General features: G+C 48.5%; 1 protein-coding gene across 10 annotated transcripts in view; it reads left to right on the forward strand.

Annotated features, from left to right (window-relative positions):
• The window catches only part of ATP9B (ATPase phospholipid transporting 9B), a 254,753-nt gene that overhangs the window by 174,621 nt on the left and 66,896 nt on the right, over window positions 1–13,236 (forward strand). For all 10 annotated transcript variants that reach the window (XM_060611871.3, XM_060611868.3, XM_078435112.2 and 7 more), the window contains one exon: window positions 10,635–10,777. In XM_060611871.3, the coding sequence (XP_060467854.1) occupies window positions 10,635–10,777 (143 nt within the window). The remainder of the gene's footprint in view (window positions 1–10,634; window positions 10,778–13,236) is intronic.

A 13,236-nucleotide genomic window follows, 5' to 3' on the forward strand; every position in this document is an offset into this window, starting at 1 on the left:
AGAGTGCCTTTGCCCCATTGGCCGTTTGCGTTCAGTGTTAAATTTTCCAAACCATAAATCTGGCCTATTTTTTAGGTCTTCTCCAGTATGTTGAAGTCTAAAAAATGTCTTCACAGAAATCCTGCATAACTTTTGTTAGAGCTGTTCTTAGATACTTGATATTTTTTGCTGTTGTAAATATTGTGGTTTTTGAAAGTACTGTTTCTTATGTATTTGTAACTGGTTTGGAGAAATAAAATTGACTTTTATAAAAGGATTGAACCCATCAATTTTGGTAAAACTTTATTGGTTTTAATTATTAATCTGGAGTCCCTTGAATTTTCTCCGTAGGTAAGTGTATTGGCAGCAAATAATGAGAGCTTTGTTTCTTTGGATCCCGTGCACATTTGCTTCTTTTCCCTGTCACTGTGTCCGATTCCTGGTATCTCGTTACGCGGGAGTGCTGAGAACAGACATTGTTTTTGTCTCTGATGTGAAGGGCAGAACGTTCAAATTTCATCATTTAGCATACTGTGTTCTTATAGAGGCCCATTTTATACTAAGAAAGTTTTTCCTATTCCTATTATGCTAAAAATTGTTATAAAATTATGAATATATAGGCGCTTGGGTGGCTCAGTTGGTTGAGCATTCACCTTTGGCCTAGGTCATGATCCCATGGTTTGTGAGTTCAAGCCCTGCGTCGGGCTCTGTGCTGTCAGTTCAGAGCCTGGAGCCTGCTTCGCATTCTGTGTCTCCCTCTCTCTGCCCCTCCCCTGCTCACACGTGAGCATGCTCTCTCTCTGAAAAATAATAATCATTAAAAAAATTTTTTTTAATAAAATTGTGGGGGCACCTGGGTGGCTCAGGCGGTTAAGCGTCCGACTTAGCCCAGGTCATGATCTCACAGTCCGTGAGTTCGAGCCCCGCATCGGGCTCTGTGCTGACCGCTCAGAGCCTGGAGCCTTTTTCGGATTCTGTGACTCCTTCTCTGTCTGCCCCTCTGCCTCTCATGCTCTGTCTCTCTGTCTCTCTCCCAAAAATAAATAAACATTAAAAAGAAAAACATTTTAAAAAATAAGATTGTGAATATCGTTTTTTGTAATACTGCTACTAAATCTGTTGAGGTGATTTTTTATTTTTTAAGTTTTTCTGTAATATTTTAATATGAAAAATTATACTGATTGACTTTCTAATATGATACCTACCTTATGTTCTTCCGGTAAAAAATGCATCTTAATCGTGGTATAATATTCTTTTGTGTATTATCAGATTCCATTGTTTGTATTTTTGTGAAGTTTTTGTGTTGATTCCCATGAGTGACAATGCTGTTACTGGTTTTCTCGTATCATTTTTCTGGTGTTCGGTGTCCAGGCTGTGCCGGTCTCACAAAATACATGGCCAAGTTTTCTTTCCTCTTCTTGTCTCTAAAATATTTTCTCTAAAATGATACTTATTTATTCCTTGGGCATTTACACATCAGGGAGGCCTGAACTTTTTACTGCAAAAAAGATCTTTGACAGACTTGATTTCTTTAATAGTTTTAAATATATTTATTGAATAGTTACAGTCTAAATAATTAACTTTAAAGTTAAAATTGATTTCAAGTTTTTAATTTCTTCTTCAGTTTTGCAGTTATGGTTTTCAGGAAATGTGTCACCTGTACCTGTATTCAAATTTATTCCTAAAATTTGTTGTTCATAATATTTTCCTGTTATTTCAAATGGATAGGATCTGTGGTATTTATTCTTCATTTGTGATACTTGTTTCTCTTTTCTGTTTTTCTTGATCGGTCTTTCAGTGGGTGTATCAGCTTTAGGAGTCTTTTGGACGAGGCTTCTCTAGGCTTGATTCTCTGTGACATATAGTATTTCTCTAACTTATTAATGTTACCTTCTTTCCTTCTGCCTTCTGTGGTTTGTATTATTCTTACTTCTTGATATAGATGCTTAATTTACTAGTTTTCAGCTCCCCCTCCCCCCTTTTTGAATGTATGTCATTGAGGCTATAAATGTTCACAGAGATACTGCTTTGGCTGATTCCCATACGTTTTTATATGTAATATTTTTGTTATTTTCAGGTACAGAATATTTTTTAATTTCCACTGATTTCTTCTTTGACCCATGGTTATTACAAAGTCATTTCTTAATTTACCAGCATGTTTGAATTTTCTAATTATTGTCTGCATCTGTATTTAGTTTGCGTTGTCATTAGAGAACGTATCTTCTGTTATCTCAGATGTGTGACATTTGCAGAGTTGAGGTGCAGGGCCAAGTGTCTCGTTGGTTTCCACGAACACCTGCCCGCCCTCTCAGAGAACCTGGATTCTGGATTGCTGGCACAGTGTGTAAGCGCATCTGTGAGGCTTGTTGTCAGTGTCTCCACACCCCTACTGGCTTTTCTCTGCCTTCTCTAACACTTGCTAAGAGTTGTGTGGAGCTCTTCCAGTAGTCTTGGGAACTGTTTTCCCTGGAATTCTCTTGCGGCCGTCATATACTTTGTGGCTTTGGTGTCAGATATATACAAATATAAATTGTTACGTATTTCTGCTAAATTACTTATTTTCTCATTATAACGTGACTTACTTGATCTCTGCTCACGCTTCCCTGTGTTAAATTCTAGTTTGTCTTACGTTAACAGCACCGTGCCTGCTAGTCAAGTGCGCTCGGCTTGGCTGGCTCCATTGAGCACTTCCCTTTTCTGTGTGTATGTGTGTCTCTTGGGTTTGAATTTTTATCTTCTCTGACAAATTTTGACTGTTTTGTGTCCACACGGTTATTGTAATTCTGTTACCGTTCTGATTTAAATTTGTCATCTTATCTTGGTTTTTTAGTGTGCCTTACCTGTCGTAGATTTTCCTCCTTGCTTACCATTTTCCTTGTAATTTTTATAATTGCACTTCTCCACTAACGAGTTTGGAAGGTTTAAGCTATTTTTGTTCTTCTAGTCATTACCCTGTAAACAGAGAACGTTATTCTTAATCTGTCAAAGTCCACAGGCAGCCGTTTCCTTTCCCTGTCACCTTAGCACGATGTTTACCTCCCCTCACCCCTTTGACCTTGTGCTGTTTTCGCCATTTATTTTAATTTTGTTCATTCTTAGGCCTCAAGGATACTGTTGCTTTGTACATTCCCCGTATATTTTGGTGTACATCCGTGTTCATTTCTTACACTGAGGCCTTCCATGGAGAATAATTTTCCTTGTGTCAAAAATTTATTCTTTTGTCCAGTATGGCTTTGTTGGGAATGTGCTAGGTTTCTGCTTGGCTTTCCTTAGAAACCGTTTCTCCTGCGTTCCCCGCTGCCTTCTGGCTGCGGCTAGTGGGGTCCCCAGGGCCTGTGCTCCTCGGTGCCCTCTGCCCGCGGCCGCTCTCACACCTGCTCCCTCCTGCTCTGCGCTCAGCCACCGTGTCCAGACTGAAGCTTCTCTTCGTAGAATGCTTAGGATTCGGTGCATTTCTCGGGTGTGTGGATGGGCCCTTTCCTTTATGCCAGAAAACTCTGGGTTTGGTCCTGCTGCGTCCTCTCCTTTGGGGACGTGAATGCGAGCTGTGTCAGATGTCCCCCCCCCCCCCCCATGCTCTTCGTTGGTCCTCTCGTTTTCTTCTTTTCCACCTTCTGTCTCCATTCCCCGTTCTGCCTCATTGCAGCGACCCGTCTTCCAAGTCGCGATCTCAGCCTTGGCTGCCAGACCATTCGAGTTCCGAATTTTGGTTATTGACACCTTTTAGTTCTGAAAATTCTGTTTGGTGTCTTTATCACACTGCTTCTTCGGTTTTATATTTGCGCATTCCACGCAGACGATCACTCTAGTTTTGTTTCTGTGTCCTGTTTCACAGTCTGCGTCAGTCACAGACTGCTTGCTGTTCCCGTCAGTCTTTCTCTCTTACTTTTTCCTTCTGGCTCTTGCACATGGTTTCACTGAGTGCTGTGTGGCGTTTGTTGTTGCGTGCTTCGGTTTCAGTTTATCTGTGGGGTGTTTGTCGTCTTTTTGGTGATTGTATTTGAGAAGCTAATTGTAGGAGTGATTTGAGATAAAAAACGGAAGCTGTCTTCTTGAAGCATATACCCTGCCTCTGCTGATATATGGAGGTGCCCCCTGTCACGGAACATCTTCCTCCGAACGTGAGATTCACTTCACGGTCCCTGAGTTGTGGGAGCCTGGCTCCTTCTCCACGTGTGGGCGCACGGCTCCCCAGTCCCCTCTTAGTGTGGGGTGTAGCCCCTCTTGGCCTCTTATCCTGGAAAGAGGGGCCTCTTGCGGGACCTCCACCTGCCTTGGTCCTGGCCTTTGTGTCTGCTCCCCGCACCGGAAGGCTGCTGACAAGAAAGCTCAGACCATCGGGGGCTGGCGGTCTCAGGGCAAAGGGGGTCCTGTGGTCACTTCACCTGTGTGGTACCTGGTCAGGGCCCAGCCCAGAAGCCCCTTACTGTCTAGTCTGCTCTTTCTCTTTCTTTCCAGTAACTTAAAAAATATTTTACGTGGTATTTCTTACTGTTTTCAGTGGGAACATTGGTTCAAGTAGGATAGCCAGCCATTACCCAAGATCACAGAACTTCCTTGCAGTTTTTATGTAAAGAAAGTTAGGGGCACCTGGGTGGTTCAGTGGATTGAGCATCTGACTTTGGCTCAGGTCGCGATTCGCACGGTTCATGGGTTTGAGCCCTGCATCGGGCTCTGTGCTGACAGCTCGGAGCCTGGAGCCTGCTTTGGATTCTGTGTCTCCCTCTCTCTCTGCCCCTCCCCTGCTAGCGCTTACTCACTCACTCGCTCTCTCTCTCAAAAAATATAAAGCAAAACGTTAAAGAAAAAAAGGACAAATTTGAAAATTTCTGATTAACTTCCATGGCAGTACTTTCCAAGGGTAAAACCTTCAGGTCCTAAATGTGATCAACTTTATTCCTGAGAATGTAGCAAACTTTCTTTTAAACACAAAGTACAGCTCTATCATAGTGAACCTGGGAAACACAAGCTGTTACGACAGTGTCGCCCGGATAAACTCTGGTATGTCCATTCAGTGAAGACTGTCCGTCAATAAAAAGGAATAAAGTATTGATACAGACAACCACTGGGGCATTTATAGGACATTTTTGAAGTTACAGAATTATGATGGACAATTCAACGGTTGCCAGGGGGCAAGTCGGGGGCAGGTGGGGGTTTAGCTGAGGAGCGTGCGAGCTGCATGGAACCGTTTGACCCCGATGGAGGATGGGGTGTGACATGAGTCTGTCCTTGGGACACAGAAAGCAGAGAGCGCGTGTAAAAACTGACAAAGCCCGAGTAAAGTCTTCATCTGACTTACTCGTATTGTAACCCCGACTCTGCCTGGGGGGTGTGCTATGGCGGTGTGACGTGTCACTGGGGAAGCACCCGGGAACCCTCCTGGTTCGCTACTTCTTGTGAGTCTTAAAAACGACGTCAGAGTTAGAATTATCAAAAAGCAAAACACTGTCACCACCTTTGGTCCATGAGAGTTAGTGTATTCTGGGAGGTGGAGGTCTCAGGCTCTGGAATGGGGGCGATGAGCTTGCATTCGTGCCCTGAGGCTCCCACTGCTGTGGCCTCCGGAGGGTTCTTAACCTGTCGCCTTTTCCCGTCTGCTTCCTCATGGGATAAAGTTGTATTTAAAATAATGCCTCAGTGGCGTGAATGCACTCTTCGTGCCTTTGTCCTTCTGAGTCTTGCCCCATTCTTCGCGTATCCGTTTGTGTTGGCTTTTAACATCATAATAGGTAGCTCTTTATATTGGCCAATATATTTATCTCATTTGTCTTTTTTTTTAATTTTTAAAAGTTACTTATTTATTTATTTACTTATTTATTTATTTATTTTGAGAGAGAGGGAGAGAGAGAGCGCATGCACATGCACATGAGCAGGAGAGGGGGAGAGAGACAGAGAAAGTCCCAGGCAGGCTCTGCATTGTCAGTGTGGAGCCCGATGCGGGGCTCAAACTCACGAACCGCAAGATAATGGCCTGTGCCAAAATCAAGAGTCATTCACTTAACCGAGTGAGCCACCCAGACGCCCTTCTCATTTGCCTTTTAATTGTGGCACTTTTTCATGATAGATTAGTACGTGCAATTTTTAAGTTAAGTATAAGTCTGAGGGAGCATTGGTTAATTTATCAAACGGGTGCAGGAAAGGTCAGCCACACAGCCCGTTCATTGGGTGTGGCTCGAATGGGAAGCCCAGCGCCCTTTGGGACTCTTCTCCCCGTCTGTCGACTCTGCTTTCTTCTGGTTAAGTGTCATTCTCTGCCAGACCTTCCTCACCTGGTTACACAGACGGTGTTAGAGGCCTCAAGCCCGTGTTCTGCTCGCTAAATTACACAAGGAAAAAGCAAATACTTTATTGCAGCCAGTTCCGGAGTGCATCTCCCCTGAACCCACCACTGCTTGTCTTGTATGTAGCGGGAGTCCGTAAGGCCCGGCGCCCTTGCCTGCCCTTGGAGGCCGGGGTGGGTCTCTTGTGCCGCAGCCTTGCGTGTCCGCTGTGCGTGCAAGGCCCCCGTGGTGCGGGTGCTGCGGGACCCCTCCTCCTCTCCTCCGGCCTGGCTTCGCTGTGGTCACTGTCCCCTTTGTGTAGAGAGCTGAGCCGAGCTTTTCCAGCCCCAAGCCTTCCACCTTTTCATCTGGTCCCTTTCTCCTGGTTAGCTTGCTTACTGATGTTTTGACACAAGCACTACCTGCTTGGCTTGGGTGGCTTGTCACGGGTACCTTCGCTGCTCCTTCATTCTTAGACTGTTGGAGACATTTTATTTTAAGGTGCATCAAATCGCATATACTTTTATTCATTTATGAACTAAAGGAAGTGTTAGTCCTTTAATAGGAAGGTTTATCTCTTTGACACGTTGACACAAAAGATTTAGCCTCACTCCTGCACAAATATATTTATACTGCTGCCATACTGGATGACTTCTGCGGGCGTGCGTGTGCGTGTGCATGCATGTGCACACACACACACACACACACCCCTTAGCACTGGCTGCTGCATAGCACGTGCAGTGTTTCACGTGGCTCCCCAGTAAAGGCTGAAGCCATTCTGAATTTTGGGGAAGGCCTGAATTGCTTTGTTGTCCTTCACCCCATATCTGATCCTGTGACCAGTATTTGCTTGTTGTGGATGCTCGGGAGGTTGGCTGACATCACTCTGAATGGAAGGCCCTCCTGAGTCTGCCCCCCTCTCCCTAAGTGTGGCTCGGAGCAGTGGTGTATTCTCAGAGCCCCCCGGGAGCCCCGGGCCCTGGCGCGCCACCTGCTGGCCTGTGCACAGCTTTGGACTCTCCTGGTGGCTCCAGGATTTCTTTGGTTCAGTTTATCTGGAACACTGACACTCCCATTTATTTTTCCTAAAACACTACGTTATTTCAAATCTCCCACGCCCACTCGGAAACGTAATGCGATTTGGAATTTTGCTTGTACCAATTTAAACTGCTTTCATGCCTTTCCAGATTTTCTGTTCTTAGGACCCAAGACCACACTTCGTTTATCCTTGTGCACATGGCCGTGGGTGCAGTGCCGGCGGATTCTCAGGGCGCTCGGGTGGATTTCCGCCTTTGTTCCACCTGCCGTACGCCCCTGTCCGTTCCGTTTTGGCCCAGGGCCTGTCTTTCCTATCAGACCTTGTCTGGCTGTTGAGACCGGTGGTCGTCTGCTCCAGTGATGCAACTCACCTGTTTTTATGTGTTAGTGCAGTTCCCACAGCGATCTTGCACATAGGTGGCACTTTACAGGTACTGTTACTGAGGCTCGGAGAACTCAAGTTGTCGTTTGTCCAAGATGATGGAAACTTGAAAATTAAGAATCAGTACAAGTCACACGTCGCCTTAAACCTGTAAAGTTCAGGTACCCACGCGTCTTCCGGGCGGAGCATGAAAAGCAGGTGCAGGAGAACTTGGGCCGTGCAGTGGGCAGGAGGTGATTACTGACATACGGGAAGGGAAAGGAAAAAGGAACCCAGGGTCACTCGCCAGCTCTGTCCTGCTGTTCACTCCTGTGGGGAAATGGCTTCCTCATGGAGAAACCGTAAACTTGCTCTGTGTTGTGGCGCAGGGAGAGGACGGTGTGTCGTATGCCTGCACTTAAAGGCTTTTGTGGAAAGGCGAAGGCTGGATGCTCGATCGGCAACAGATACAGTCGTCTGAAGCCTGGGAAGAGGTCCAGGTCCTGACGGAGGCCCGAGCGGCACCGACACTGCGTGGCATTGGGTGAATTCAGCCAGTGAGGCTTGAACATCCCCGGCCACCCTCAGTATGTCAGAGTGTAAAGATGTCACAAGATGAAGAACGTTGGGGGAGATTCAGATAAAACCACATCTGTCCGTTTCCTTTCGGTGACAATTTACAGGAAAGGGGTTTGATTACTTTTGATTAAAACTTCTCATTAAAATGACTTTTCTTTTGCTCAGATTAAGATCTAAGACTAAGCCTCAGTCAGGCAAGGAGTGCACGTGAGCCGGTCCAGGTGGATTGTCCCCTGAGCAGGCGCCGGGCCCAGCGTGCCAGCTGAGATGCACCAGGCAGGTGGGGCCTCAAGGGCATCGAATCGCATTGCGTATTTTAGGAAAATACACCTCACCTTTACCCGGGGCTCGGGTCTCCTCCTCAGACATTGTGTAGAGGAAGGGAGGCCACGGTGGGGGGGGGGGGGGGGGGGGTTTGGTCAGGAAGGTGGGCCGGTGACGGGAAGCTGGTGGCCATGCTTGCCAGTTAGCCTGTGCTCGGGCGCGACCCTTCCTGACGCCCTGGCCGGGCCCGTTCCCGCCACCTCGTGTCACACTGGCTCATGAAACGGCAGGTTCTTACGGTTCTGTGACGACAGCAGTTGTTTTGTTAAATCGTGGCCGTTCGTGATGTCGAGAGGACCCCGTGGAAGAACGCAGAAGGTGCCCCTTTGGTCTCCACTCAGCCCCAAGCCCAGCAGCACCCTGTGAACTCCGGCAAAGTACCCATTTGCCCTGTGGTAGTTGAGGCAGGCTGACGTTTTCCAAAATAATTTGACCCCGGTACACAAGAGAAGAAGGTCGTGCTCCCGCACCGCGTTGGCCTCTGGGCCTGCCGAGCCCACCGTGCTGAGCTCCACAGGGACCCACACCGCCCCCTGCACCCCCTGCACCCTGGTCATCAGTGGCCTGGCCCCCTGCCTGCCCCTGCCCCTGCCCGCTCGCTGGCCCGCTGAGCCTCTCACTTGACTGTCCGGGTTCAGAGGGTCTGTCTGATCGCCGATACCCGGCTCACAGACAAGTCCACGCCAGATGCCGCGTGTCCCTCCTCCAGCCCCTGTGCCCCTCAGCCTTTCCAGGCGGTGGCTCTTAGCGGCTGCCGCTGGGACCCTCGCCAGTGCTCCTCAAGCTCCTCGCCGGCCGCTCTGGGCGCTCACCCCGGCCCCACAGAGAGAGTGGTGTGTGCACCCCAGACCTTGACAGGAGGCCGCCCGTGAGGCCGAGAGGCTGCCGTGCTCTGCCCCCCCGTGCCGTCCTGGGGTGTCTGTCCTCCCTGACCGGCTGGTCTCCCTGCTGTGTTGGCATTGTAAGTAGCCAAGAGGTCGTGAGGCCGGTTTCAAAGGTCTGTGTATTTGTCCATTACGACTTTTCTTTCTGACCGTGAGAGGTCTTAGGAGTTTTGAGATGGGAGCGTTATGGACAAATAACTCATTACGATCATTTTAATTTTCTTTAACTTGCCTACAGGCTGTCTTCGCTGACTCTGACTCCTTCACTTTGTTTTCCAAGTGTGCTGTTAATGTTACGAATTGCCATTTGGGTCGCAGTGATTGAGGGTCAGCGGCCTCACCACATGGTGGAGGTGCGTCGTGTCTGCTGTTTTCGTGACACAGTTGCACCGGGCACAGATTTTTTTATGGGCTTTGACGCGTATCTGATGGTCTTAAGCCTCATCGTTACCAAGAGCAAAGCGAGGCCAGAACTGCTAGGTACAAAAGTGTGAGCAGAGTGAGTGCTTCACTTAAGCCAGCAGGTGGACGGGTGCAGCTTGGGTCAAAGAGGCGCCATTTTTAAAATGTACTCCAGACTCCGCCTCAGCCTAGTCAGGGGCCTCCGTGGCTCTTGACTGTGAGACCCTGCGCTGCACCTGGTGGCCTGGCCCCGGCTATTCTGATCCCGCCTCTTGCCACTGTCCCCGGTACCTGCTTCCGTCACCGCCCCGGGCCTCGGGTCGCAGCCCTGGCGTGGAAGCCCGGCCTTGTGTGGGGCCGAGCGCTCCTCCCGGGCGAGTTCAGCCTGGGAGTCACCACCAGGGGGGAAGCCTCCTGTTTGTTCTTGTAAAATGAGCACATGAGCACGTTTTGACAATCTCTCCCAGGGAGGCACCGCCTGAGCCCCATGAACACAGATCTCTCCCTGGGCGTGCGTGGGGCGCGTGCGGCCACCCATCTTTTTCCCGGACATCTGATTCCACGCACTCAGCTGTAGGGCAAGGATCGGGAGCCCGTTTGAGCACCACCTGCAAACACGTTGTGGGGCGTGAAAAGGTTCGGTGGCTTAAGTGTCAGCAAATTCGTTTATTTTAAATGCTGAAATCCAGTACCACCCACCTGGTTCACGTAAGGTCAAAGGTAATAAATGTCTGTGGAAAACATGGGTGTGAGGTTGTTGCCTGGCTTTGGACCGCACTGACAACTCTGGTCGGTTTTATTCGGCAGTCTGCGTGTGAACTTGGACATGGGCAAGGCCGCGTACGGGTGGATGATCATGAAGGACGAGAGCATCCCCGGCACAGTCGTGCGCACCAGCACCATCCCAGAAGAGCTGGGACGCCTGGTGTACCTGCTGACCGACAAAACAGGTACCGAGCCGGCATCCAGTCCGTAGTGATCCTGTGTGTCCACTTGTGTGCCTGGGGTGTGTGTTTGTGTGTGTGTGTGTGTATGTGTCCGTCCACGTCTGTCCACATGTGTGCATGGGGCGTGTGTGTGTGTGTGTGTCCATGTGTGTTCACGGGTGTGGGTGTGTGTGTGTGTCCACGTATGTTCAAAATGTGTGCATTCACATATGCGCATGGGTGTGTGCGCCCACATACGTGCATAGAGCATGTGTGTCCACGTATGCTCACAGGGTGTGTGTCTACATGTATGCACGGGGCGTGTGTGTCCATGTATGTTCAGGGGCGCACATGGCTCGTGTGTGTGTGTAGCAGCGTATTGAATTCATTCACATTTAGAATTTTCCAGACCTTGCCCTGAACACTGGCACACAACTAATCTTCATCTTGGAATATCATCAGAATTAGCAAAATGTTAAATTCTTAGAGATTTAAATGATGTGCTTGAATATTTTTAATTCTCTGCAGCCTTTCAGTTCTTTCTTTGTTTTAACTGCCTTTATGACATCTCTGTAGAGGGTACGTAAGAGGAAAAATTGCTTGTTTATTACAGGATGGTACTTTTGAGCTGTTGGGAGGGTACGACAATGTGTGTATGGATTTGGTATTTTCACAGTAACACTCCTAGAGCCTTACTAGAAACTACCCCATCAGGTCTGTGCCCCAGATTTTATATTTTTTTATTTCACTTTTAACTTTTTTCACCAAAGAATTCTTGTCAACACGTAACATATTCAATAAAAGACGAACCGAATCCGGTACTATAATAAAAGTCCTATCGACAGGTTAAAGTCCCTACCTGATTGATCCATTCGTGGCTTAAATTCCCAGTAATTCTTGGTGAACTGGAAATAAGAGAATACTTCTATCACATGGTAAAATATGTCTCAAGTAAAATTCAACATTATTTTTAACAAAATGTGAGAACAAGCTTCATCATAGGAAAAGTAAAGAAAAAACTAACGTTGTGATTTAGCATCTGTTCTAGACGTTGCAGTAAGACAAGACACAGAAGTCAGCCGTACAACCAAAAGAAGCAGCAAATATTTGTAGATGAAACAATGAACCAAGGAAGCCAACTGCTAAAAGTCAGTGAAGTGGCAGGTCACGGGGCAAAATGACAGAATGGCTCCCTGCGCGTCAAGCAGACTGAAGAGTAAAAACCCGCTCGTGGCAGTGCGAGGGAGCATCAAGCGTGGGCGTAAATGTGAGGGGTGCGAAGGTGGTCAGACCTTCCAGAGAATCGTGAAGGAAGACGTGACCCAGTGGAGAGACGGGTCGCGGTTCCCAGCGAGAAGACTGGTGTTTCGCAGTCGTCCACCTTCACGAGGAAGTGAGGCGTTTACCGCGGTTCGGTCAAAATCCAGCTGTCAGGTGGCGTTGACGTCCGGTCTTCGTGAGGGCTTGTCTTTGTAGCATCTCCGGGAACTTGCCGGTGAGTTCGTGCATGGGTTGTGAGATCAGAAATAACGAGGAGCTTAGGCTCAAGACGGTACCCTGGGAAGATGCCTTCAGATGCCTCCTTCCCACGCTCACGGAGCTGACAGGAGAAGATCTTAAGAACAAATCTGTAACAGTTGTGGCGAATAAGCAAAAGTGCCCTTACAGAAGTGAGTGATTTCTGGAAACCGGGTGGAGTTATTTTGATGGAGAAGCTGGAGCCAAGCAAACCCAAACTCAAAATGGTTCCTAGAGCGACCCTGCCGAGATGCCGGGACGTCTCCCCAGAGCGGCGTCCTGGAGACACACGGAGGGGATGGGCGCGGGCTGAGGTGGGCGAGGGCCTCAGCTGTCCACAGGCGGTGGGAGGGACCCGCCCTCCACAGCCTGCTCTCTAACCGTGGTCTAACAGATGAGAACAGCTGCGTGCGCTCGGACCTGCAGCGCGAACAGGCCTGCTTCCCCCGAGAGCAGGGGTTCCGTGACAGTTCACCTAGAAAGAAACCCAAAGGAGCCGTCAGGAGAGCGTCTAGAGTTACGGGACAGCTTAGTTACACCTGTAAATTCATCCTTAAAATTTAACTACCTTTCCTATACCAGTAACAATGGGGGCATTTAATTCCAAAAATGCCAATTAGAACAGCAACAAAAAGTATATTAAAAATAAATTCAAACAAAACCCGTGTAAGGCCTATACGGGTGTAAGTTCTTACCTACATTCTGGAAGACCTAAGTGGCGGACAGGCACACTGTTCGTGAGTAGGCGTCTTCGTGCGGTGGAGACGTGGCTTGTCCCCAACGTGAAGACCCCTGACCTGTGAGGGGCACACCGTGTCGGGCCTCCTCTCCGCCGCGGGTGGGAGTGTTACCTGCTGGGCACTCGTCTGGGCAGGCTCCGCACAACACCGCCTCTCGGGAAGCAGCTGCGTGTCTGAGACAGGAGACGACGTAAGGTGGTTCACGGCGTCGTTTTGGAAAACAAA

This window comes from Panthera onca, chromosome D3, assembly GCF_046562875.1.
Source record: "Panthera onca isolate mPanOnc1 chromosome D3, mPanOnc1 haplotype 2, whole genome shotgun sequence".
Lineage (NCBI taxonomy): Eukaryota > Metazoa > Chordata > Mammalia > Carnivora > Felidae > Panthera > Panthera onca.